At 53.2% G+C, this 27,259-nt stretch overlaps 1 protein-coding gene and 1 long non-coding RNA gene across 11 annotated transcripts in view; one reads left to right on the top strand and one right to left on the bottom strand.

Annotated features, from left to right (window-relative positions):
* The window catches only part of LOC137212909 (uncharacterized), a 52,170-nt gene extending 33,984 nt beyond the window's left edge, over positions 1–18,186 (bottom strand). For 4 of the 10 annotated variants that reach the window (XR_010937691.1, XR_010937694.1, XR_010937695.1 and 1 more), the window contains exon 1: positions 14,417–18,185. This is a non-coding gene — a long non-coding RNA (uncharacterized lncRNA). Of the gene's footprint in view, positions 1–14,416 lie in introns of all 10 variants that reach the window. The other 6 variants (XR_010937696.1, XR_010937698.1, XR_010937699.1 and 3 more) reach the window with 5 other exon arrangements.
* The window catches only part of MARCHF10 (membrane associated ring-CH-type finger 10), an 88,670-nt gene extending 68,563 nt beyond the window's left edge, over positions 1–20,107 (top strand). Inside the window, exons 8-11 of the mRNA XM_067717060.1 lie at positions 1,036–1,145; positions 10,651–10,764; positions 16,735–16,777; positions 19,921–20,107. Of these exons, the coding sequence (XP_067573161.1) occupies positions 1,036–1,145; positions 10,651–10,764; positions 16,735–16,777; positions 19,921–19,982 (329 nt within the window). The 3' untranslated portion in view covers positions 19,983–20,107. The remainder of the gene's footprint in view (positions 1–1,035; positions 1,146–10,650; positions 10,765–16,734; positions 16,778–19,920) is intronic.
* The last annotated feature ends 7,152 nt before the right edge of the window (positions 20,108–27,259 follow it).

The following is a 27,259-nucleotide window of genomic DNA, read 5'->3' as shown; positions in this document are numbered from 1 at the left end:
AAATAGAACCGGGGTATAAAACCCTATCTTTACCAAATAAATTCAAGTAACTGATCCGTCCTCTGTTTTGTTTTTTGTTTTTTTTTTTTGGCTGCGCCTCTTGGCGTGTGGGATCTTAGTTCCCGACCAGGGATTGAACCCGGGGCCCCCTGCAGTGGAAGTGCAGAGTCCTAACCACTGGACCACCAGGGAATTCCCAGTCCTCTGCTTTCTAATGCATAACATAAACACTAGTACATCATTAGCCAAAATGCAGCACCTACACCAGGGGGAAAGGGCATATGGCAACACGCTTGCTTAGACATTACAGCCACAGATCTGCATCTTCCACTTTTGCACTGGGGAACAGGATAAGCGGAGGAAAAAGCGCTGATCTAGAATTCACGTTAAAAAAAAAACCCAACAAACCAGCAACAAAGGAAGCCTTCTCCTGTTTCTTTTCCCAAATGAGGCTGACAGGCTCAAGCATTGGCCCCAGATACTGCCATACCAGTACCCACACATGGCCCCAGGGTCCCTCACTCTTCTCAGGTGGCAAGTCACCTGGGCAGGAGTAAAGACAGATTTTTAAGCCACAGATCGAGGATAGCTTCTGCCACCAATTCGGTCCTTACTAATTTATTTGCTTGGACCAGTGTTAGATCTGCCAGGAAAAACAACAGTAACATAGACGTAATATTCACTCTTCCGGCAAACACTCGTGTTAACCGACTCTCAGCCTCCATGTAGTAATTCTAATTTTATGAACCAATATGTTTATATTTAAACAGAAAGCAAGACCTGTTATTTAAAACAGGTGAAATTCCTGGGAATTTCACTCACAGGAAGCTTGCATCATAATGAAGATGATGACAAAGGAAAGTTTTTGGATCTCAGGTTCAAGGTCATTTTCTACCTTGAGCCTGAAGAAAAAGAAAACTGACTGACTTTAAAAAAGAAAGCCACTGAAACGCAGCATTCCTCACACACACACAAATTCGCTCGCAAAATGTCCACACCAAAAGGGTTACGTGTAACAAAATTCTTTCATTTAAGGAGCAGATCTTGGCGCCGTGAAGACTTGTGAGATGTGTAAACAAAGCCTGCTGGTCGACCTGGATGATTTTAACGTGGCCGAGTTCTACCAGAAGCACCAGCAGTCCCGGGTAAGAGCTGCTCACACCCGCTCTGGGTCCACAGGCTAGAGTCGGGTAGAGGCACAAGGGAGGAAGAAACGTACCCTGATACAAGGAGCGTAGAAGCCCTATGCAGGGGGTGAGTCTGGGAGTCTCCTAATTTAGCTCGCTTCTCTGAGAAGGTCCGTTACTACACTGGACCACTGGAGGGTTGGAAGACTTGGTTGCTTGGTTGCTGGGGTCCCACTGCTGTCAGGGACGAAGTAGGAAGCTACAGTAGCTGACTGGACACACGGAAATAGGAATAGTCTGGCAAGCTTCATGCCCAAATTTGCTGGAATAATTTAATAACAAGAGAAAAAAATTAGGGTCTTGGAGGAAATAGTCTCCAATTTATATATCAAGTAACTCTGGGGTAACAAGGGACTGCTTTGCTCAAGGTTTAAAACCATGTAGGAAGCACCTACTGTGTGCTTTTTTTTTTTTGGCTGTGCTGCTCGGCTTGTGAGATCTTAGTTCCCCGACCAGGGACTGAACTCAGGTCCTTAGCAGCGAAAGCACCGAGTCCTCACCACTGGACCACCAGGGAATTCCCCTACTGGTTAAAAAGGTGCTTTTTAACACCTCGTGAATTAATTCTCCTGGGGCATTTGGATTGAAGTTCTAATACTGTGAAAGAGTTAACCTTAGGTGGGAAGGTGATTTATGCCCAGGATAATAGTTCACTGCCCAATTCTCAGGCAAACAATCTTCTATTTAGAGCTGTCCTGCCCAACGTAGAAGCCACAAGCCACAGGTAGCGCACGAACAAGTGGTTACTTCCCGCTGAGATGTGTTGTGTTATACACCAAAGTTCAAAGGCTCAGTATAAAAAAAAAAGAGTAAAATATCACATAAATAATTTTATATTAATTATGTGTTGAAATAACATTTTAAATATACTGGGTTAAATAAAATATATTACTGAAATTAATTTTACCAGTTTCTTTTTACTACTTTAATGTGACTCCTAGAAATTTTCAGGTTACATACATGGCTTGCATTGGTGGCTCCGACTGTATTTCTACTGGGTGGTGGTGCTGATCTGGAAGATGCCTTGAACCACATAAGCAGTCAGTAGATATTTTATCAAAAGAAGAGAGCCCATCATTACCATTAAAATTCAAGACTGACCTCCCTCCTCACACAATTAGGAAAAACATGATTAATAATCACGACTGTAAAGCACATAATTTAAAAACTATAAAATCATTGTTAGCAACTAAAATGTCACTCTTCAGAGGAGTCACTTTGGCTTTCAGATCATTAGCCTGTCTGTATCCAGACCTTTTTTTGCAAAAAGCACAGCTGAGTCAAAATGGTGCCCGTGAGTGTGGGCAATCCTGTAGTTACCTTTTTAAAATCCTAAGGTTGCTAGACAAGAAAGGAAGAAAGGATGAAAGGAAGGAAGGAAAGGGAGGGAAGGAGAGAGAGAGAGAGAAGGAAGGGAAGGAGAGAAGGAAGAAAAGAATGGAGATTGGAGCAGCACAACCAGTAAGTGTGATATAATGGACATAACGCCATCCCAGCCTTGAAGGTTGGGCGTCAGGAAGTTGAGGGGAGGGAGGCGGAGAGAAAGGAAGAAAAAAGTAGTTTCCTGAGAAAACAATTCAGTATTTTGAGTCCCTACATTCTGAGGCCTGAGGGTCTCAAATCACTCAGTCGTAACCCCCAGGCACTGAGATCTGAGATGAGAAACAGAAGCGACTCACTCTTGGACCCTGGGGATGCTGCAGTCAAACAATTGAAAGGAACCAGGCCCTCTGAGTGCCTGAGGTCAGGGTGCCAGCTAGATGCAGACAGCTTCTCTGAGGTCATTTCAAAGAATAGATTATTGCAGGGAGTGGAGCCTGCGGGACTTGCCGGGAAGGACAAGACCAGGCAAGGCCGGGTTACCTGAATCCCACCAGCATATTCTGCAGGCATCACCACCTCCATGCAGCCCAGGGGAAAGCCTTGTCTAGTAAAGACCCCTGTTGGTCCCAAGCATTTTCACCTTGTTCTCCCTCTGCGAAGCTGCTGCCGCCACCACATACTGCTGGCTCACCAGTGGCACTTGTAGAACTGGCTCTCTAACAGCAGCTTTTTCCAGTTGCACAAAAATGTGTGCATGCATGCAGCCCGAGGCAGCCCACCCTGCCAAAAAGCGCACCAACTTTGACTAAGATGTGAACCTAAATCCTATTCCCTTCTCCAGAGTGGCCCTGTGACCTTGAGGAAACTACACCAACTCTGGATATCTCAGTTCTCTCATCTGTAGGAAGTGGGAGATGATAAGTCCTACCCCGAAGGATTGGATGTAGGAAAGGACCTCAGCACATCACCTAAGACAGTGCCTGAGCAGAGAAGATTCTTGGTGAATGAGAACCGTCATATTACAGCCCCAGAGATGCCTGACCTCTTTAGACTCAAGGGAGAAAGCTAAGGGTACCCGGACCGAGCCAGAATCCATCCCGGAACAAAGCCAACTGGCCCCCACAGGGGTCATACCTGTAACCTCGGCCTCACTGCATCCTACCAGCTGAGAGAATGGGCTATGAGCACATTCTAAAAAGAACCGTGAAAGTAATCGTGTCAGCCAGGGTCTGGGCAGGAAAGAGATGGTGGCACGTGCACAAGGGGCGAGTGATGAGAGCTGAATGAAGGGCCAAAATGTGGATAGTGAAAGCAACGAGGAATGATTAGGCACTCTGGGACCGGCAACTGACCACCCCTAGGCCTGGAGTGACAAGGGGAGGGGGCAGTTATCAGGAGGGCTGTGGCTACAGGAGAGAGTCACCACCAGCCTGCGACCTTCAGTAGGGGAAAGCTGCCATGGCCACACCACTGCCCAGCAGAGAGGGGACGAGGGGAATAACTACCCCAGCCCCTCTCTCTTCTCCCGCCCTCTGGTCTCCAGCTAGGGTCTCCCATTGGCTGAACCCAGTGGGGAGCCAGAGGACAAGGGGGCCTAGTTAACGCAATCCATTGAGACCAGCCAACGATGGGCCACAGAGCAGGGTGGAAAGTGTATCTGGAGGGGAAAATGGAAAATATCCAGCACAGTAATTACACGACATAGAAGCAGAAGAGAGTTCAAATTAGTTTCAGTGAGAACTTGACAGGCTGTCAAAGCCTTTTGAAAATGCCCTTCATTATAATCACAGGAAGAAACGAGATTGACAGACCCACCCTGGTGGGAGAACAAAGGTCCCAAGAACCAACGTGCAATATTTATCTGCTGATGGAAAGCAGTTCGGCTCACACTTTTACAGCAGTTCTGTTCCGATGGCCCGTGGTGAATTCAGTGCTGTCTGTCTGCTAACAGTCTGAGTTAAACTTGAGACACTAGGGAAGTGTGACTTCGACAAGTTCAGAAACTCTCCATGGATGAAGCCCAGAGTAACTGTCATTTAGCACAAAGATAACGAGGATGGAATACAATCTCCGCTCGTCCCCAGGTGGGAGACCCTTGACCCTTGGAGGCTGATGTGCACACCTGTGCTTCTGAGGTCCAGGCCCTTCTTCTGACTCCCAAACCCTGGCTCCTCTGGGCCCTCTAAGCCAACCCTCAACACTGTTCACTCCTTGGCAAATGGGTTCCCTTCTTGAGAAGTGGGGTAGCTGATGCCAAACGCAGACATGTACCCAGAGAGGGTCAAAACCAGAAGAGGCTTAGAACTGGTTTCCGCTCAGACTGGCCTGCACTTAACCTCAACTCACTAACTAGCAAACTAACTCACTAACTTATTTTCTTGTGCATTTTTCACATTTAGATCTTTTTTGGTTTTCCTTAGTTATAAAAATCACAAACACACAAAAGTCTCCCATAATTGAAATTAACATTTAGCTGCATGTCTTCTTTTTTTTTTTTTTCTATTAAAATACTGATGCCTAGGCTCAGCCCTGGAGATTCTGATTTAATTAGTCTGGGATGGGACCAGGGGTCAATTTTTTTTTTTTTTTTTTAAGTGTGGAAAAATACACATAACACAGAAGTTTAACTCATTAACTTTTTTTTTTTTTTTTTTTTTTTGCGGTACGCAGGCCTCTCACCACTGGTGGCCTCTCCCGCTGCGGAGCACAGGCTCCGGACGCGCAGGCTCAGCGGCCATGGCCCACGGGCCCAGCCGCCCCGCGGCACGCGGGATCCCCCCAGACCGGGGCACGAACCCGCGTCCCCTGCATCGGCAGGCGGACTGTCAACCACTGCGCCACCAGGGAAGCCCAAACTTTTAAGACACATGTTGAGTGCCTGCTGTATGCCAGATACTGTGCTGGGAGATACAGCAGTGCCCACGGTCAACACAGTCACTGCCGTATAGTGGGGAAGTGGACCAGCAGGCAGGGACCCCAGTGTGGGAGGATCAGAGCAGGGGGTAGACAAGCAGCTGTGGACACAGCGCAGAGAGGCCTGACCTGCTCTCAGGACCAGAGAGACCCTCCCCACAGAGGAGCCTTTTAAGACGGGAGAGGAAAAAGAGTGAGCCCTCCACGGCAGAGGCTCTTGAGGGCAAAACCCTCTACTCACGTGGGAGACAGACACCTCCCTCAGCCTCTGACCACACCCAGCAGGTGCCCAGCCCGCACTCTAAGTGGTCTCTGAGGTGCCCCTGGGCTCGGATCAGTGTATGTTTTCCGGGTTTGGTTCATTGCTGCCCATGGCCTCTAACACTGAAATCCGATTATCCCTCCACCTCTCAGACTCTGAGCGGTTCCCTTGGGCCCCGTAGGGTCAAGGCTTGTTACCAGACTTGGAGCAGCTAGATTAGGAGCTCCTATAGGCCTGGAGAGCGGCCCCCTGAGGCTAAAGCAGCTGGAGTGGGGGGCTGCCCAGGACCTGGACTAAGCACCTTGGGCTACGGGCATTTCGTGGTCCAGTCACTGGCTGGCAGCAGTTCACCCCCGCCTTAACTCAGAGATGCCTCAGGGCTTCCCCGGTGGCGCAGTGGTTGAGCGTCTGCCTGCGGATGCAGGGGACGCGGGTTCGTGCCCCGGTCCGGGAAGATCCCACATGCCGCGGAGCGGCAGGGCCCGTGAGCCATGGCCGCTGAGCCTGCGCGTCCGGAGCCTGTGCTCCACAACGGGAGAGGCCACAACAGGGAGAGGCCCGCGTACCGCAAAAAAAAAAAAAAAAAGATGCCTGAAAATTAAGCCCAGCAGGCGTTCCACACCCACCGCCCACCTCCCAGCAGTGCTGCCCGCGAAGCAACCCCACATCTTCCCATGTGCTCTTTAACCTGGATGTGGGACTCATGCTTGACTGACTGGTTGGTTGATTGGTTTCTGAGTGGAAGGAAGAACTCCAGGATGACAGCAGGTAGAGCTCCAAGGAACATTCCAGGTTGCAGAATGGACCAGGAGAAAACAGGTTTAAGAAAAGTTTAGGCCATAGATTGTACATTCAAATGCCATAGAGGCCAGGCAGATAAACAAATGATCAGAATCTCCCAAGTGGCATCAGCTGGGAGTGGTGGCCATTGTGACAAAATTGCGAGTACTCTCTCCAACGGAAGAAGTTCATGTCTGTCCTCCTTTCCTTCCTTCCTTCCAACCAGAGCACATCCACAGGCCAGATTCAGATTACTGGCTACCAACTGTTGATCCTTAGTTTAAAGCAGGGGTTCTCAAAGATGGGTGGTCCCCAGACCACGAGCAATAGCATCACCTAGGAATTCATTAGAAATGCACATTCTTGGGCCCCACTCAGACCCACTGAATAAGAATCTGGGGAAAAGGGTGCCCAGCAACTGCATTTTAAAAGGCCTTTTCAGTAATTCTGATACACGTTAAAGTTGGGGCCACTAGAGTCAATAGTCATCACTGGTCCAAAATTATACATTTTTTCCTCATTCTTTCATCTGTGCATATATTTATTGAGCACATACCATGTACCAGGCATGGGCTAGGCACTAGGAGCACATGGGAAGGGCAGGGGCAGGCAAGGCACATGTGGTCCTTGCCCTGAATCCTAGCTTTAGCTCTTGCCTCTTGTTGGATGTTTTCTCGGTTTTGCGAAATACCACGTCCACTCGTATTAGCTCATTTTGCCATAATGCCTTGAGAAACAGGCAGAACAGAGGCTACTTCTACCCGTTTATCAATGGAGTCCCTTTGTCCATGCACAGTTAAAAGTCTACCCAACCTCGCAGGGCACGGTGGCCCCAGGCTGCCTATTCTGGGGGGCCCAGGCCCCCTGTGTGACGGAGACGTGCCCTTGGCCCTGCCGCACAGGAGGGGCTCAGAGGGCCTCTGGCTGTCATTGCTCAGAAGCACAGGCCTGACTCGCTCCATCCTGGCCTCAGACAGATGTCCTCGGACACACGCAGTCACCTAATCACCCTCATTCCTGGGAGCATCCCATGAATATATCTGAAGACTTGACAGAACGTTCAGCCAGGCTGTCTGTTTCTTCGAGCGGATTGTGTTGAGAATTTCCACCCGTAGCAAATCTCTTGACTGAAATGAATTTTAACAAAATGAAGGGGCAGGAGAATAGGAAGAAAAACATCTGGCAGGTGGGCTGAGCGCTCCCGAGCCCCCGTCCACTGCTTCACATGCCTCTCCCTCCCCTGAAAGTCTCCCAACGCCCATCCCCACCTCTGCTGCTGCATGTGGGCAGCAAAGGGTGATGCAACTGGGTTGGGGCGGGGAGGGGAGGGAGCAGCTCCAGTAAATAACGCTCCAAAAACTAGCTCATTCTGCCCTGAGCGAACAACCACCATGGACGGAACTCTTTCTGATAACAAATCCCTCCCACTTGTGGCTCCGAGTATAGAGGACGACTCTGAGCTGACTATGAAATGCCTGCACTGATTGGCTGGCCCCGCCCTTTTGTCCAGCATCACAGGCTCTGCAAAGGGCACACATAAAGGAGCCGGGCCAGTGAGATTTATGGTACCGAGTAACAGGTTCCCTCCCACAGACCAGAGAAGAGACACAATCTGCTGGAAGTGACTTTTCAAATGATCTGCAGAAAACATTAGTGGAGATTTTCCCATCTGCATGCCTCCGGGTCTTATGGAGTCATAAAAAGTAAATGATTTCCCTGAACGCTGTGACAAACCTGATAGTTTCAAGCCATTTTCTAGCTGATTGATTTGCCATTACGCATCGGAGTGCCTGTGAGCAGAAAGGCTTCCTGGCGAAGCGAGCGCTGGGGTGAGGGAGCCATCGGGAGCTCACAGGAGGCCGCCCGCACCAGGAAAAGCGAATGAGGGACAAGGCTTGGTTTGTGTGGAGGAGCTAAACAGTAGGGAGTCTGGGAAGGCTTCCCGGAGGCAGTGGCTCCTGAGAAAGACCGCAAAGGAGGCACCAGCTCTTGGGGAAGATGGGAGGAGGCCATTAACACAGAACAAAAGTAGCAACAAGCAACCTCCTCTCTGCCTGCTCTAGGCCAAGGTCAGGAGAGAAAGGCTAAAATAGGAGGCAAACCGCTCAGGACTGTTGACTAGAGCCTTTAAAGACGCGTCTGTAGGGTGGTGGAGGGGTCTCGAGCAGTGACCTTGGGGCCAGCGGTCACCAAGATCTGGAGCTGGCCCCAATGCAGAAGGAAGAGCAAATCGATCTTTGCTCAGCTTGGGCACCTTTCGGGCAGCTGTTTCGTCCTAGAAGAGGTGTGTTCTGCGCCAGCTTCCTGAGCTGCCCTCGACGGGATGGGAACAGGATGATGGGCCTGTGAAGCACCTCGGGCCACCGAAGAAGGAAGGAGGAGGCACTGAGATGCTCACTGGGTCAAGTCCGAGCTTCGGTTCTCCTGGGAAGATGGTGCCGAGCCTTCCCAAGGGTGATGTCAAGCGCCATGCCCTCCACAGGGGATTTCACGCCCCCAGGGCTTCCTGAGCACCGTCTGGCCCATCCCCGACCCTCCCACCCTGGAGACTGGACATGAGGACAGATGGGGGAATAAAGTGGCAGGCAAGGAGGAGTCATCACTAATCCACGAACTTATTGAGGGTCGATGCAGGTCCACAGGCTGAGGCTCTGGAGGACAGACGCCCAAAGGAGCCGAGGACAGAGGCACCGTGGTCATCCAGACAGACAGATCCTCCCTGGGAACCTCCCTGTGCTCTCAGCACCAGTGAGAAAAATACAACCCAACCCACCCACCGAGAAAAAGCAAAAACATTAACAAGTGCGAAATGCCGTGTACAGAGTAAAGACAAATGCTTAGGACTCAGGGGAGGAATGACTAGATCAAATGAGGGTATCGTCAGGAAGCCTTCTGCAAGGAGGTGACACTGTGACAGCTGTAGAGGAAGTCGTGCACACAGCCTTAGAAAGGTGGAGAGTGGCAGAGGAGCATATGCACAACAGAAGTACCAAAACAAGCCAAGAGACCACACAAGACAGAGCATGAGCAAAGGCCCTGAGGTTCACAGGGCACGCCCTCTCTGGGGGTCAAATGATCATAGAACAGCCAGGGCGGGTGGGGGGTCGGGGAGCCCCTAGGTGAGACCATCGTTAAGCCCATTTGTAAAGGGAGAAACGTACAGAACTAAGGCCTGAGGCCCTTTCCCTGGGCAAACGAGGGATCTAGGAAAATCAAGTGCCCCCTCCCACCCCCGTGGCACCTGTGCCCCAGATTCCCCTACAGACAAGTCTGCCTTCCTAAGACACACAGCTCATCGTGTTTACCTCTCTACTCAGAGGCCAGCAGCTACACACATACACATACACAGCATGACGTCCAAACACCTCAGTTCTGCCTAACGTGGTCTCCCACCTTACCATCTCCCCGGCCCATGCCAAGATTTTTTAAAAATTCAAAACAAACACCCTCCCCATATACTCCAGCCACACCAGTGAGCAGAGAATTTTGCCCAACATACGCTCTGCCCTCTGTGTGTGTGCCAGCGTGCAGTGCCTCTGTCTGAAAGGCCCCGACCGCCCCCCACAGCCACCTACCGAAGTCCCTCCCATCCTTTAAGGACCAAAGATGCCATCCCCCACGTCACACGCAACCAGGCTCTTTCTTCCCCTTCACATCTCCCTCGTGGCCATTGACACATCCAGCTGCTACCGGAGCCATCTATGAACGAGGCGCTCTCTCCCACATCACAGGAAGGGGTCCCAGCAGGGAGATGAGACCTTTTGCCCTGTGTTCTCCAAACACCCAGCTCAAGGCCGTGGCAGGTAGCTGCTCAGTAAATGTCCACGCGGACTCCCTGGTGGCACAGAGGTTAAGAATCCGCCTGCCAATGCAGGGGACACGGGTTCAAGCCCTGGTCCGGGAAGATCCCACATTGCCGCGGAGTAAACGTCCACGGCCTGGGGCTAAGCCTGGAGCTTTCTCAAGCATCCCCCACTAGGCAGTAACGGATTCCAGGATGGCTGCACGGCCTCCACCCTGGATTCCGCTTCTGCTCTGTTCTCTGGTCCTCCAGGACAGGGCTTGCCTTGGGGCTCGGGCTCTCGTCCTATTTCTTGTCCCCTCTTGGCCTGGTACCCTCCACCCCATGATGTAGACCGTGTATATTTTACAGATGAACTTAAGAGCTTCCTTGTCCACACGCAGGCACAACACGAGCTGATGAATTCAGGCTTATGCCTGGTGCTGCTGCTTCGTCTCTACGAACAGAGGTTTGCAGAACTCATGAGACTCAACCACGGTCAGGATGCAAGAGAGAGGGTGAGTCCGGCCCTGCCTGGGCCGTCGGGCAGCAGCCCCACCAGCCTTGCCTCGCCGTTTATTAGATGTGCATCCCCTGAGGTCCTCAAGGTCAGCTGGTGGGATGTGGCACTGTCGTCGTTAGGACTAGGACTCAGTGGCTGCTGGGTGTAGGCACAGTGGTCCTCTGGCTGAGAAGTGAGTGACAGTCATGTAACTGTTAAGCAGGAGTCGTAATGAAATGGTCAGGAATGGTCATATAAGCAAGTGAGTGTCTAGGATATTTGCCCCCCCAGAATAGAGGCCAGCAAGGTTGCGGGGTCTGGGTGTACGTTACGTGTGGATGCCCCCTGCCCAAGCAAGGAGGATCCACGAGAAACAGGAACCCTCCCTGCCCCCAGCCAGGGAAGCTGTTTGTTTTGCTTTGGATCCTAGGATCCAGCGTCTGTGTGTGTGTGCCAAGAAACAGAGGTGCTGATGGGGTCCCATCTGTCATTAGAGAAGTGACAGTGTAGTTACCAGAAATGATCATCTGCGGCTGCCCTTCCTTTAATAAGAGAACCGAGGCCCTCCAGGAGGCCCTGTGGCGTGGATAGAGAAGCCTAGATCCGCTACTCTACCAAAATGAGGGCAACGGACAGGCCGACCTCTGAAATGCACAAGTACACTTGGCTGTTGTCGAGTCAGAACCCTGAGCCCCAAGGGACTGCCCTCCTGGTTAAATGCCTCCCTGTGGCCAGGCCAGGAAAGAGCACTGGCAGCACAGGGGCACCTCCCTTACCTTAAAGCCATGCCAGGCGCTGACATTTTCTTAGTTGTGGGGTTGCCCGTACACCCCTTGAGGCTTGGAACTCAACCTCTGCTCACATCAGAAGGTCACCACTGGAAAGAAAGCCAGTATGGCAGTGGGCAAGCCACCGACGGGGCCGCGAGACAGCTTTAGTGATGCTCTGCCCCCTTATCTGTTCCTCTCCTCTTCACTTTCCTCTCCGTGTCTCTCCTCTTCTACCTCAAGTGGACAAGAGGCATCTGTCGGCACCAGTCACTGCCTGGAGGCTGGACCCCACTGGCTCCAACCCGGTCCTCCACCATGGCCCCAGTCCTCGCACCACTGGAGGCCGAGGTGATCTGTTTGGAGCCGTCCCCGCTAGAAATGCTGGGTTCAAACCATTAATCGTAAGAACTCGAGAGCTGTCCCTACATCTTTCTGACTTCAATTCTCCCCTTAGACCCTAAGCTCTCAATTAAGACAAAAGGCTGGGTCTTTGCCAAAATTGTCTCCTCAGGAATCTCACCCTCTTTCTGACCCAGGCCTGTCCTTCCTTTCACTCTTCCGTAGTTTTAGTGGTGACATAAATTCCTCAGAGAAATACATTTTTTTTGAGAAAGAAGTACAGGAAGCAGGAAATGATCCTTTGTTTAACAAGTCTGTAACCTCATTTTCATGATTCCACATCTTTTTAATGAACTTTTTATTGCACACTGAACTTCAAAGCACCTAGGGTTTGAGAGAGGTTACAGATGGCCACAACATCAACAAACAAATGCAAGTGACATTAGCCTCCAGGACTGCAAAGCACACACAAGAAGGCAACAAACAGTACAACCCATTGGATGAAAACCTAGGCCCTAAGGCATTGGCTCTAGAGAACGTTCTGGTAAAAACTATCCTAGAGGAGCAGTAAGTGATGCCAGGAGCAGGCCGGGAGCCAGAGAGGAAGGAAGCAGAAGGGACAGGGCAACACTCTTCTCTCCCCACAAGCTTACATGTAATTTGAGATTCCCTGAAATAGATCTCACCCATTTAAACCACCAAGCAATAACCGGCACAAATAATCAGTTAAGACGTACCCGGAGGGCTTCCCTAGTGGCGCAGTGGTTAAGAATCCGCCTGCCAACGCAAGGGACACGGGTTCGAGCCCTGGTCCGGGAAGATCCCACATGCCGCGGAGCAACTAAGCCCGTGCACCACAACTCCTGAGCCTGCGCTCTAGAGCCTGTCCTCTGCAACAAGAGAAGCCACCGCAATGAGAAGCCCGCGCACCGAAATGAAGAGTAGCCCCCACTCGCCACAACTAGAGAAAGCCCGCGTGCAGCAACGAAGACCCAGCACAGCCAAAAATAAATTGATTTTTAAAAAAATTTTTTTAAAAAAGAGGTACCTGAATGGAACTCGGAAGACAAGTGCCTTCTGTCAAATTCACACTCTTCTGGATTTGAGTCTCAGTATTTTCTTGTAGAAAACACCCACACTCTAAGGGTAACGTTTAGCAAAAGAGAGGCACTACGATGGGAAAGGAACCCTCCTTCCCTCTCCTTCACCTACCAGAACTAAAAAACCCATTCATGCCAGGCTTCTGGCTGTGTCTCAGTAAGACACCCAGTGATGAGTGCCTGTCAACGGGAGCGATCATTCATTCACTCCTTTATTCATGCCCTGGCCTGTATCAGATGCTGAGATGGGAATCTGGGAAAATGGCTACCAAACATGATACCATGATGTCTCTTTCTTTGAGGAGCTTATGATCAAGTGGGAAGATGTGACTCACATATTTAGAAAACCAGTTAATAATCAGAAAGTAGCCCTTGGTCAAGAGAACCAACGGACCCACTGACTTCCCAGCGGCTGTGATATTGATAACCCAAGATCTTCCCAGACTGTGGCTTCCTGGGGTTTCCAGTGATCCTATAAACAAATAAGTTGCCTCCCCACTGAGGCCGTGAGCTTGTTGAAGGCAAAGCCAGGTCTTCTACACGTGTCTCCCATGATGCCGGGCACACAATGAATAATATCTGACTGCTGACCAAGTCCCAGGCACTACGGATGCCAGGAGCACTGAGTGCTCACAAACTTGCTAAATTCTGTACATTTCGCTAACCTGTCAGATAAGAATGCAGTCTGCTAAGGGTTGCAGAGGCAGGGTGGGGGGAGGATGTGGTCACTGGCAACTTGGGACATGGACTCCTTATCTCTTTTGTACATCACAGTCCTCCAGTGCCTAGAAAAGGCCTGGCACACAGTAGGTGCTCCGTAACCTTCTGATACTCAAACAATGAACGAATGAACCAATACCTGCTTCTTCCAGGAGGCGAGTCTTGAGGTATGTTTTGGAGAAAGTGATAGTACAAATTTGTGGAGAGAAAAAGGTATTCTAGGTAAAGGAACACTCCCGAGTTCAAGGCATATTTATGTATGCAAAGATTTTCTGCGTGCCTACTATGTGCCAGGTTCTAAACTAGATTCTGGGAATACAAAGATGATCAAGACAGGCTTTGGGGACTTCCCTGGTGGCGCAGTGGTTAAGAATCTGCCTGCCAGTGCAGGGAACACGGGTTCGTTCCCTGGTCCGGGAAGATCCCACATGCCGCGGAGCAACTAAGCCTGTGCGCCACAACTACTGAGCCTGTGCTCTAAAGCCCGCGTGCCACAACTACTGAAGCCCGTGCGCCTAGAGCCCATGTGCCTAGAGCCCGTGCTCCACAACAAAGAGAAGCCACCGCCACGAGAAGCCCGCGCACCGCAACTAGAGAAAGCCCGCACACAGCAACAAAGACACAACGCAGCCAAAAATAAATTAATCAATTAATTAAAAAAAAAAAGACACGCTTTGCCTAAAAGGGACTCAAGAGTCTAAAGAGACAGACATGTAACCAAGATTATCAAAAAATGTACCTTGTGTAATGACAGGAGATGGAGCCATATGTGGAGGAACACAGAACAGAGTTAGAGGACGGGAGGGGCCCCTGTTCTCACCCCCTCCTTCCACTCCTTCTCCAGGACAGACTCTCCAGTCAGGGCCTTCAGGGACACAAGCCAACGTTGCAGAGGGCTTGCTTTTCACCCAGTTAGGTTGTACTCTTTGCCCTCAGTCTTCCCACTGCTCTGGGAGCCTGGTGGCAAAGCTGCTTCCATTATTGCTCTTGTCCACTGATCAGCTGAGGGGGTGATGCGAGCTGAATCTCGGACCAGAGCTGCTGGGGAGGGAAGGGCATTCCACGCAGAAGCGAACGCAAAGGCTCAGAAAGGAAAAGACTTGCGCGTCTGGGAAAGTCAAGGAGCTGAGCGTGGCCGGAGCTGGCAGGAAGCAAGCAGGATGTGAAGGGTTTGTGTGAAGCTCTGGGAGGCCACTGAAGGCTTTCTAGCCTGGGGCTGGCAGGCTGGGAGACCTGCGTTTCTGAGAGAGAACGCGAGCAGCCATGTGGAGGGTGGGCTGGAGGGGGAAAAGCCCGGCTGGGTGGCTGCTGCCCTGGGACAGGGTGAGAGGCCCCACGTGGGGAGCACCGGAGGTGGGGGGCAGGTTTAGGAGGGCACAGAGTGAGGTACAGGCTGAAGGGAGCATTGCCTGTTATTCTCTGCAAATGCCCAGCAGGAAAGTGGCCTTTTCTCACTTCAGCTGTTCACTATGGGAGCGTCTCCAGAGAACACAGCGCCCCACCAGCCTCACCTGATCCCACTTGGGCTCACCCTTTAGTGGGGACACAGGGCTGTCCTGCGAGGTGAAGCTAAATGGGCTTGCCCTTCCTCCCCGTTCTCCCTTTCCGCGCCTACGCGGGACACCCCAGTATTCAGGGCCTACACCCCGGGGCCCCTGTCCTGGGCTTCTTCCTAGCCCTGGGCGTGATCTGTACCACACTCTCCATTCCCCCCAATGAAATGACCCGGGACCCCGAATTCCTCTCCCCGCCTGCCCATAGCAGCTCCCCTAAACCCCTCAAGTGCCTAATCTGCTAAACTAGGCAAAATAGAAAGAATCCCTGTCAGTGAGTCAAAAGGCAGAGCGCTGAAGGGCCCCCAGGCCCTCCATGAGGCCCTCCTGGCGTGAGCGCCCGCCTCTGTCTTCCGCCCCAGGTGCGCTGCACTAACACCTCCCCTGTAGGAAAATGTTCACCTGGACGGGAGGGGAAGGGATTGCAGTGGCTGGCCTGGGGGGCAGGGAGGGTCTCGAAGTAGCTCTGCAACCCCACTGGCCCATTCACGAGTGAGGCTAGATGGACCTACTCTAGGCCCTCCCCATTCACACCTTTTCTACAAAACCGAAAACCCTTGCCTCAGAGGACCGAATCTACCCAAAGGATGCAAGGCCCAGGCTTGGCCCGCAGCTGGGAAAGCTTTCCCACTCACCAAGACGGCGCTTCCTGGTGGCGTGTGAGAGTTGGTTTAGAAAGATGCCACCCCCTGGCGTGGAATCTAGAGGCAGGATGAGGTCATCCTAGCAGCCTGGAGAGAATGGAGGCCATCACTAGCACAGTCCCGATGTATCATTTACCAGGTAACCAGGACTGCTGCTCTAGAAGAAACTCCATCCTTCTCCTGCCCTCCCCCTGGCCTTCTGGTGAGAGGGACCCAGAGACCACAGCTGCCTCCACGCTGGCCAGGCAGTTGCCCTAGTAACAGTGTCCAGCACCCCTTATTTTGTCCCCCAGCGTGTCACAAAGCCCCTCTTCCCCCTGGGGGAAGAGCAGCGGCCCCTCTGCAGCCTGGCACAATGGGCTCCCGTGGAGTACACAGTGTTTCTTATTGTGGCATAAAAGGCCATAAAGTCAGAACAAAGAGGGAGCCCAGAGCCCTGATGGGCCCGCTGCTTCCTGCCGGGCAGAGAATACAACCGATTGTTGAAAAGCCAGTGGTGAGGCAAGTGGCCAGTTAGCACGGCCTTCACCCCACGGCCTGTAAATGCGGTTTGCACCATCAGGATGGGATTCTGCGATTCAGATCAATTGCTGAAAGGAAGCAAGTCTGTTCACGCTGCCAAGTTTAGAAGCCCCGAACCAGCGACGGGGACCTGGGCCACGGCCGAGGCTGTCAATAGGAGGAGCCTAAGCCCCACAGGTGCTGACCATCGCGCTGCCCCCGGCACCTCCGCGCGTTTACTCTGCCCCTTTAAGGTGACGTGAGGGATTCCTAGAACATCCCCGAGACTAGGGAATTAGACATCTGTTCACAATTGCTTTGGAAAAATGATTCATTTTTCATTGTCTCCTTTCTCATAGTTGTCAAGAAATTACCCACAACCCAGACCGGAAGAAAATGAAAGTAGGTTTGGGGATCAGTCCTGCCATGTTGCGGTGTTTGCTAATGTGCTCTCTTTCGGTGACTGTGTTGAACCTAATGGTGTGGAAGGAAGTAATGACCATCACCCAGAGGCAAAAATAACCCCACAAAGCCTGGGAAACTCTAACTGCAGCAGTCGGGAAGGCGTGTCCAAGTATGCTGGATGCAGAGGAGATACGGATTCTAATTCATCCCGAAAGCGAGGGGAAAGGCCAACAAAGGGAGGACGGCCTCCTCGGGTGTAGGTTAACTTGCTACAGGGCTCTTCCTTTCCCTTTGCTGGGATTCACCAGCGTCCAGCCCTTGGGGAGCCCCTTGGGTTTTCTTCTAAACCTTGGAAAGGCACTGTTTAGCCATTACCTGAGGGGACAACAGTCATTCACAAGCTAGTACTGGATTTTCTCACTAATTTGGCCCATTCAAGTGGGCCTGTTGGATTCAGAAGTTGAACAAGGAAAACAGGTGTCGGGCAAAGTCAAAGGCGGCGGGACAGCTGTCTTCAAGCAGGTTCATTATCCCATAGAAAACCCAACTGAAGAAAACGTGCTCAATTAAAGCAGGCGGGCTGGCAGTCAGACTTGGGAAGAACTTCTCCATCAGCTGGGAGAACAAACATTACAGTGAACTGGGGGGGTGACAATTCCATGCCCAGAGGCTGTTCTGGCGAGAAATTTCACAACTGCCTGCCTTCAAAGGTTTAGAACAGCGATTTCCACGCTGGCTCCGCCATGGGAATCACCTGGGGAACTTACCAAAAGTACAGATTCCTGGGCCCCTCCCTGAGATTCCGTTTCAGGTGATGGGGTGGGCCCCTGGTGATCCTGATGCAGCCGGTCACGGTGACGCTTTGGGAACCCCCAACAGACCCGTCTGCAGGAGAAGCTAAACCAGCTCAGAGCTCCGCAGGGTGGGGCCCAGATGACGACCCTACAGCACCCAATCTATTATTCAGGGCGCGCAGTCCCGAGAACCCGGGCTGACCATTTTCAGAGCGGGGGGGAGGGCCCTTCCCTCCGTTCACAAAAGGAACCCGCAGAGTCCCAGTCCCGGGCGCCATAGCGGGGGTCCAGCCGAGCCGGGTGAGGGCCCAGCGCCCCCCTGCGCCCTCGCAAGGCCCTGGGGCCACTCGGGGCGGCCGGCCCGACCCCGGCGCCGTCGCCTGGGCCAACCCCGAGCGGCTGCTCCCCCTCGGGCAGCCGGGAAGGGAGAGCGGGCAGGGAGCTGTGAAGTCTAGGACGGACCTTTGTGTGCGGGCGCACGCACCCGCTCTGCGCCCGGCCTTTGGCGAGAGCCCCTGCTCCGGAAAGGGCCCCCGCGCCTCGGCCAGGACGACTCGGTGGCCCGAGGCACCGGACAGGGTCTCGGCGCCGCGCCGGGCTGCACCCCTCCCCAGCGCACGCCCCGGAGGCGCCCGCGGTCTTCCCGGTTGGAGGAAACCTGCTGCTGCCGGGCGCGCCCGGGTGGGTCTGGCTGGGCAGGGGCGACCCCTAGTGCCCAGCGGGGGCCGCTGCCGCCCTGCTGCCTGGGGAGGCCCTGAGCAGGATGGAGAGCCTCCCACCCACACCCCAGCTTGGGGATGGGGAAGGGGCACCCCGGCTCCAAGCCTGAGCCCCAGGGAAGGGGGACGTCTCTAGAGGGCAGGAGAAGAGCACCCCTGGGGTGGTGCTTAAAAAGGAGTCTCCGCCGAGGGCACCCTGCCTTCCCGTGTTGCTCTGAGGCAGATGGTCCCCTGATGTCACTTACATCCCTCTTCAGGAAGCTGGGACTAGCTCTAGGATCCACCGCTCCCCCGTCCCGGTCCCAATGTAGGGGCCGCCAATTCTCCCCTGGAAACAGGTCTAGGCCCTCTCTACCTGCCCTGAGCCCTGCACACACCCCAGACGCTGGCAGGGGCAGCCCTGCACAGACACCGTCCTGGCACGCTGGTCGGACGCCGCCGTTGCCTGGCTTCCCGCCCGAGCCATGATCAAGACAGGAGCCAGGGCAGCCAGAGGCAGATCCACATGCCTCCCGCCCTCCCCCGGGGCCACCCTTCTTTGGTCTCCGGCAGCCTGGCATGACTCACCTGGTTGGCAGCGCCCTGTTAAGTTGGGTTGTCAGAGCTGAGTCACAGCTGTGACCTGCTGCCCTAGCTCGATGCAGGTAAACAGGGAGGGAAAAAGGCAGAACATCAGGGCACACCAGGTGACACAAAGAGATGCCAGCCTCTCTGTGGCTCTGTGGTGCCCATGCCAACCTTCTCACCCTGTCCCCTGCACCTGGGAACCGAGGCCACACACAAGATGCCACAGGTGGCGCAGAGGTCAGGGCAGCTGGGGAGAGTCCCTGGTTGGGTGCGCCTGGGTCTAACAAACTGTCACACAGCTCTGTACCCCAGAGCCCTCCCCACCCCGACAACCGCTCCCCAGTTGGCACGAATAACTGTCACCACAGCCACGTCCGAGTCCAGGGAGGGGAACAATGCCTCTGGCAGCCACCAGTACAGGTGTGACAGGAGTAGGCTTGAGAGCCTTCAAGCCAAAGGCTGGGCCAGAGCTCCTCCCCCCAATACATAAGAGTCAAGGCAACTAGATTTGGGGGAAAGAACAGGAGGAGTGAAAGAAGGGGGGCAGCTCATGGGGCTGGGGCCTCCTTGTGGTGGAGGTAGATGCTGAGAGGGTCCAGGTAGGGATGGAGGGATAGTAATTACTCCTGCTCCCCTGCCCTTCTTCACCAGTCAGAATCCACTTCCAAATAGTCAGGGAGCGCTCACTCAGGCCAATGGGGAAAGAAATGTCCTGAGAACAAGAGTTTTCCCCAAGAATAAAGAAAAGCCCGCACCCCACCCCACATCCTCCACTCTGACCCCACTGCCATCTCCCTGCCTCTTTGCCCTCCTGCCCTCCCTCCCATCACGTGACCCTCTGTTTCCAGCCAATTTGATCTCTGAAAGACCAGGGTTCCTGTTCTCAGCACTGTTCCGGGCACTGTAGTGCACATGCGCACGTGTGTGTGTGTGGGTAGGTGGGGGGGTCACTGGGGCTGGGGGAGGAGGGGGCAGGAAGGGCAGAGATGCCACGCCCCTCCATGCCAGATCCCACGGCCTGCCGTGGCTCCACAGCCTGAGAGATGCTCTTGCTTTCCAGGTTCCGAGTGGAGAGATGGGAATGACAGTAGCATTTGTGAAAGCAACAGCCCAGTGGTCTAGCAAGGGAGCTGGCCATGGAGCTGGGCGGAAACCTTTGCCCCCAGCAGCCCCCCTACGTCCCCACATGCCTCCCTTCCTGCTCGTCTCTACTGAAACTGAAACCAATGTGTTGGCAATTATCTTTTTCAACCTTCTGCCACTGTCTTCTTAGGGTCTGGCTTGAGCATCTACAGACGGCAACAGCGACCAGCCTAATCCCAGACAGCGCAGACCAAGCGACCTGGGCCTGCTGAGCCCCCGCAGGCTGCCCTGCGGCTGCCCAGAAGCCCAGAAGCCCAAGGGGACCCAGCAGCCCTGGCGGGCCCCGGGGCCTCAGGTCCCCCTGCTGAGGGCGCCCATTCAGGCCTCACTCCACCCCGAGCAGAATCAGTAAACCGACTTTATTCACCCAGCTTCATTTTGTGCTCATTCCAGTCTCCTTGGACAAAGGCTCAGGGCCTCAACTTCCACTTCTCCTTGCTCCCCACCATCACTGCCACGACGGATGACACATCCTGGGGCCCCACGGGCAGGGACAGGCTAGCTGGCCAGCCGCCCTCTGTAGGTGCCCACTTAGGAAGTTTTGGTACATGGACTCCACACTTCTCTCCTAATTATGTCTTAGGGCCCAAAGACCAGATCAAGAGTTAGGATGCAAAAAGGGCAGAGAATTTAGTAAGAAAAGTGTGTGTGTGTGTGTGTGTGTGTGTCAGAGAGAGAGAGAGAGAGAAAGAGAGAAACAAAGACAGGTCAAAAAAAAAAAAAAAGATGGAGGGAATGAACTGCTGATACCTGCAAAAACATTAAGTGAAAGAAGCCAGACACGAAAGACTGCATACTGTATGATTCTACTGAAATGCAATTTCTAGAACGGGTACAACTATAGAGACAGAGCAGTGGTTGCTGGGGGTTGGGGAGAGGAGCAGAGATTGACTGCGCAAGGGCTCGAGGGGACTTTATGGGGTGATGAAGGGGTTCTAAAAGCTGGTCCGTGGTTATGTTCACACAGCCGGATGCATTTACTAACGCTCATTGAACTGTGTGCTTAACACGGGCGAACTCTGTGGTATAATTGTAAAATATGCCTCAATAGATTTGAGAAAGGGTAAGAGAGAGAGAGAGAGGGAAAAAGGTGAAAGGAAGAGGAAGACGGGCTTCCCGTCCCACCTTCAAGACCCGCCCTTCTCAGACCAGGAGTGACCATTGAAGATGTTGCTGCCCAGGGGGTCCCCCAAATAAATTATGATGCCAATAGGGTTTAGGAAAGCTAGCCTTGAATTACATCAAAATCTTGTCCCACTTCTCTGATCTGTTCCACAGTTAGACAGAGACTCAGGGACTGCAAACAAGTCGATTCCACCAAGATCCATGCGCCAAACAAAGGGGCATCTTTGAATGTGAATAGAGCCTAGAAGAGCCACTCAAGTTGAAAATATCCCCATGCTGTACACAAAATTCCTAAAGCCTCAGGTCCCTCCGTTCCCAAACGGAGCCCCAAGCCCCGATCATTCTATGAGAAAATGGGTCTTTATTTTGAACCGAACTTTAAGGTTGACTGAAGATAAAAGGTCTGTCCAGGAGCCAATACTGAGAAACATCTAAGAAGGGACAATGCATATTTTAAAAATAAGGTTTATAGAGAGCTTGATGGAATGTGAGGCAGTCGGGTAAACATTCCGACAGGCCAAACCCCCAGTAAGATGTGGCAGGGTTTGAGGCAGCTACCCTGAGACCGTTACAGGTTTACATCAGTCCATGTTGGGTTTTGGGAAACTATATGAAGGATTTACGCACGCAAGCAGGAGCGCCTCCTGTGAGGTCTGGGTGGGGAGAGATGCAACAGAACAGACATCCACCTGCACCATCAATTCAACATCACTGCAGCCCAGGGATCTGCCGGTGGGGCTTCTCATGGCCCGAGGTGCCCTAAGGACCGAGTCTCATTTATTAAAAGACAGTGATGAAAAGGGCTATCTCCCCCCTCTATAACTGGCTAAATATTGCCAGAAGCTATTAGAGGCTGAGTCACACTGGATAGGACACAGGGTCTTTCTAAGCCTTTAGCTCTTTAGGCAGTTTTACCAACCATTAACTATGTGCTATGTTGTGAGGACACAGGAAAAATGCACGATGCCCATCTCCTTGGAGCTCAGTCTTACTGGGGCAGCAGGACATATACAGAAAAAGTCAAGCTGAGGTGACAGGAGCCCACATGCGCCACTTCCTAGGAGCCGAGCCCGGGGATAAGCATTTTATATTTATCTTTAATCCGCACAATAAGCCTATGAGGCAGGTATTAGTAACCCCTTGTTACGTGGGAGGAAACGTAGATTAGGGTTCTCCAGAGAAACAGAGCTAATAGGATAGAGAGAGAGAGAGAGAGAAAGAGATTTATGATGAGGGATTGGCTCCCATGATTATGGAGTTTGAGAAGTCCCACAGTCTGCCATCTTCAAGCTGAGGACCCAGGGAAGCCGGTGATGTGGTTCCAGTTCAAACTGGGCCTGAGAACCAGGACAGCCAGGAGTATGAATCCTGGTCCAAGTCCCAAGGCCCGAGAACCAGAAGTGCTGAGGGCAGGAGAAGAGGGATGGCCTAGCTCAACAGAGAGAAAGTGTGCCCTTACTCTCCCTTTTTGTTCTGTTCAGGCCCTCGATGCCCACCCTCACTGGGGAGGGCCATCTGCTTTACTCAGTTTATTGATTCAAATGCTAATCTCCTCCAGAAACACCCTCACAGACTCACCCAGAAATAATGATTTACCAGCTATATGGGCATCATTTAGCCCAGTCAAGTTGACATAGAAATTAAACCATCATGAAACCTAACCTCAGGGAAGTTAAGTGATGCCCCCAAGTTTATAGGGTGAAGTCAGTCTACTGGGCAAGGCCATGCTCCTGGCCTGCCCGAAAGAGAGGGCAACATCCCTGACCAGCCCAGGAAGTCAGGGGAATAGGTGGTCCCCAGAGCCAAGGGGTGCAGAAAAGGGCCTTGAAGGATGGTGGAGAGAAGGGAAACAGGGAGCCCACACAGATGAAGGGCATGGTGGGAGCAACCAGCTAGAATGGGGTTGCTGGGCAGGGGAGCTGGGGAGCCCCCAGGCCAGGTCAAGGAGCTGAGGGTCCACACATAGGCAGCAGGGAACCACCAAAAGCCAAACCCAAGCAGGTGAGATGAAGAAGAGCCGGAAGGAGGAGAGAGAGGAGAGCACGCTGTTGCTGCAGTGCCTTGGGGTGAGTTGACTCCCACTGAGGAGGTGAGTGTGAGCTTTACAATATCCATAATAGTGTAAATGTCTAGTCTACGCACCAAGCCCCCACTTCATTTCTATGCACACTACACAGTTCTCCGTGTTTCTGGCTGCACCACGCTGCACGTCAGTCCCCGACCAGGGCTCGAACCCGTGCCCCCTGCGGTGGAAGCGCTGAGTCTCAACTACTGGACCGCCAGGGAAGTCCTCATTCTATGCAAGGCTATGCATAGTATCCCGAAGTCCAACCCCAGCCCAGGGTACCCAGGTGTCCCTCCCCCACTGCCTTGGGAAGGGAGGCCGTCGAAGAAGAAAAGGAAAGAGGCCACTCAGCCCTTATACTCCAAATAGGCTTCTGAAACTCGGCAGAGATGTCTCAGATAGAGACAAAGTTCCTGAGCCTCAGAGGCTGACTGTAGTATCACAGAGGGGTTCTCTCCAGTTGCCCGCCCCCCAACCTTTTTATAGAGCAGGGAGGGTGGAGGAGAAGTGGCATGGCAGGTCCTTCCCCTCTCTGTGCCTCTGTTTTCTCTTCTGTAAAGGGGGACAGTAGCACCCAGCTGATGATGTGTTGAGAGGATAAAATGAGTTAATTCATGGCAAGAATTAGTTAGAACAAGTCCCGGAGAGAGATACAGACAGGCCTCCTTGCATAAGCTAATAGGGCCATGCAATGACTGAGGGCCAGATCCCCAGACACCCCACAAGACCTCAGAACTTAGAGGTGCTGGGCAGGAAAGAAAAAAAAGCCAACTGGACTAGAAAACCTGAGCTGACCAGGATTTCCCTGAAATGGCTAAAACTACAGTCCTGCCATCAGCCAGTATCAGAAGCCAGTTAATTTTTTTGCACTGACTGCAGCAACGAATCCACTTCAAGGGGGAAACGCCTGCATGCTGCTTCGCCCCTTTCCTTTCTCCAGGGCTGGCACCCCGCCTGCTTTTCTGGACAAGGATTGAGATCTGCAGCTGCAGCAGGCCGCTTCTGGGGGAGAGTCAAGTCTGAAGTCAGCCTTCCCTGGGCCTCTTGGCAGCCCTGACCCCTGAGATAAAGGCCTGAACATCTGGGCACTTTCATCTCATGCTGGTCTTGCTTGAGGCCCCTCCATGTTCCCTCCATCTCCTTTCCCTTTCCTCCCCCTTCCTGCCTGCCTTTCTTGGGGTTCTCCCTCCAGATGCAATTCTTTACCTTGTCCCTGCAACAGACTCCAGCCCTAGTGCTCGAGGCAGCTTGGCAGGGCCCGGCCAGCCCCGTTCCCGGAGAGCCGTGTGATGCGGCTGGCAGACTCCTCACCCCGCAGCCTTGCAGCACTGCCCGCTGGGCCAGGTCAGCTCTGCCAGGACACCTGGGAGGAAGCCATCTCTGGCTTGACAAGGAGAGGTTGTGAGAACGCCTGACACCGTTCTCTGGAGAGCGGCCCGTTCGCCCATTCATTCATGGATTCAGCGAGCTGTCACGGCATCCAGGTGGCCAGAGCTGAGCCGGTTTAGCCCCGCAAGTGCAGGTTGGGCTCAGTGCCTGGGATACAGTGCCCTTTGCCCAGGCCTCTGGGGCTGGGTCTCAAGGCATCAAAGATGGAATGCAGAGGAGGTGCTTAACGCTTATTGTATCGAAATGAGCAAAAAGAAAGGAGTTTCTGCCACAGACTCTACCAGAACCAGCACTGGCCTGGAGCCAGAGGCAGATGGCCCCGGGCCCAGAGGCAGATGGCCCCGGGCCCAGAGCCCTCCTCCTGTCCTACAGAGACCTGCCCGGAGTCCCCCTGCCCTCCTCTGGGCAGGCAGGAGCCCGCAAGCATAACAAGGTCTACGGGGAGCCCCCAGGTGCATGCGAAACTGTTTAAAATGCTTTGGGGTGGGGTTCAGGGCTCTGGTGAGGACTAAAGCCACCCGAGGGAAGGAGAGAGGAGTGGGGACAGGTATTTCTGGCGTGATTTAAACCTCTGGACACACACCAGCTACTGCCCTCACTAGTTGGGTTCTCACTCTCTCAGCTGCTCCTCCCACCCAGAGCCCGTGCCCCTGCCTTCACCCCTGGGCTTTTCTTCTCTCTCAGGGCAAGGGTCAGCTGCCAGCTTCCCAGGGGGCTTCTGCCCAAGGTGGCTCCCTGCAGCCTGGTCAGGCGACCTTTGAGCTGTGGCTAATGGCAGGGCACTTAACTCACAAAGGGAGCTGTTCCCCAGTTTGGAGAACTAATCACTTCAGGGTGAAGTGGATTAATCATTCAGGACCCGGGGACTTCCCTGGCGGTCCAGTGGTTAGGACTTCACCTTCCAATGCAGGGGGTGCAGGTTCAATCCCTGGTGGGGGAGCTAGGATCCCACATGCCTTGTGGCCAAAAAACCAAAACATAAAACAGAAGCAATATTGTAACAAATTCAATAAAGACTTTAAAAATGGTCCACATTGAATAAAAAAAAAAATCACTGGGGCTTCCCTGGTGGCGGAGTGGTTGAGAATCCACCTGCCAATTCAGGGGACATGGGTTCGAGCCCTGGTCCGGGAAGATCCCACATGCCACGGAGCAACTAAGCCCGTGCGCCACAACTACTGAGCCTGCGCTCTAGAGCCCGCAAGCCACAACTACTGAGCCCGTGTGCTGCAACTATGGAAGCCCGTGCACCTCGAGCCCGTGCTCCGCAATGAGAAGCCCGCGCATTGCAGCGAAGGGCAGACCTCTTTTGCCATAACTAGAGAAAGCCGGCGCGCAGCAGCGAAAACCCAACAGCCCCCAAAAATAAGTTTATTAAAAAAAAAATCATTAAGGACCCGCCACAGGATTGGGGCTCCCTCCCTGAAGCTGAGCAGGCCCCTCCATGTTTCCTGCTGCTGCTGCAGAGACAGAAGAGCTGGATGGAGGAGGGCCTCGGGTTTGGCCTCAGCCTTGGCCTCAGAAAACTCAGGAGCTCACAAACCCTCCCTCAGGGTTCCCCGACTCAGTAAATGGCACCCCGTTTACCCTGCTGTCCAGGCCAAAAGCTTTGGACTTCTCAATGTGTATCTTTAATACCATTTGGTTTAGGCTTTGAACAATGTGACAGTATCACCTATTCAGAAAATTATAAACTTTTTAAAAAAATCACGAACAAGGCAAAAAACGCACGTGCACGCATGCGCACAGAATCTTACCATTTGCCGCAGTCCCGATCCAAAGCACCATCTGAATAGGTCAGACTAGCTGTTCCCACTGACTTCCTGCTCTGCTTAACATCCACACTCTCTACCACTGCCCTCAAGGCCTCGGGCAATCAGGCCCCGCCCCGCTCCCCTGCCCCCTCCCCCACCATCCCTCACCTCCTCAGGTGCCAGTCTCACTGCCTCTGGTGAGATCCTCCCCAGCCACCCCGTCCAAACTGGCCCTCACGCAGCCCCCTCGGCCTGTATTAGGCCTCCTCACGGCACCTAGCGTGACCTGGCATGGTTGACCAACCTGGGCTGGCAGGGCCTTCTCTCTGTTCGTGGCTGTCTCCAGCTCAAACACCCTAAATCATTGGGTAGATGAGTGAAGGTGGGCGGGGGGAGGTCCTGTGATCCACTGCCCCGCCTCCTGCCGGTTCCAGAGCCCATGCTCCCCGGGGACGAAGGTGCACTCGCTTTCTCGAAGCTCAAATGCAGGTCTGACGACTGCCATGTAAGGATGGTGGTATGCGTCCCCCGCCCCTGGCTGACCTGGGCGCCTCACACGCTCCCCTGGGAGCTGCAGCCCAGCAACAGCAGTAACAGCTGACGTTTATGGGGCAATTACTGCACGAGCTCGAAGGCGCCGACTGCTTTGCACAGGTGATCTCATTTAATCCTCCAACATCCTTAAAGGAACCCTAGGAGATGCGTCCTGTTCTCCCGTCTTACACACTGAAAGGTGAGCCAAGTTGCACAAGCTCACACTGTTGTCCAGCAGCTCCAGGGCCCTCAACCCTCACACATTCCCAGGAACAGAGAGAAGGGTGTGCTCCCGAGGCGGAGGCAAAATGGATGCAAGCCCCCCAAAAAGACATTTATCTTGGAAAGATATGAAGGACAAGGCTCACAGCAGGACAGAGCAGGAACCC

The sequence above is a fragment of the Pseudorca crassidens genome, chromosome 19 (genome assembly GCF_039906515.1).
Source record: "Pseudorca crassidens isolate mPseCra1 chromosome 19, mPseCra1.hap1, whole genome shotgun sequence".
NCBI classification, from domain to species: Eukaryota; Metazoa; Chordata; class Mammalia; order Artiodactyla; family Delphinidae; genus Pseudorca; species Pseudorca crassidens.
The sequence above is the reverse complement of the archived record's forward strand: the minus strand, read 5'-3'. Positions and strand labels throughout refer to the sequence as shown.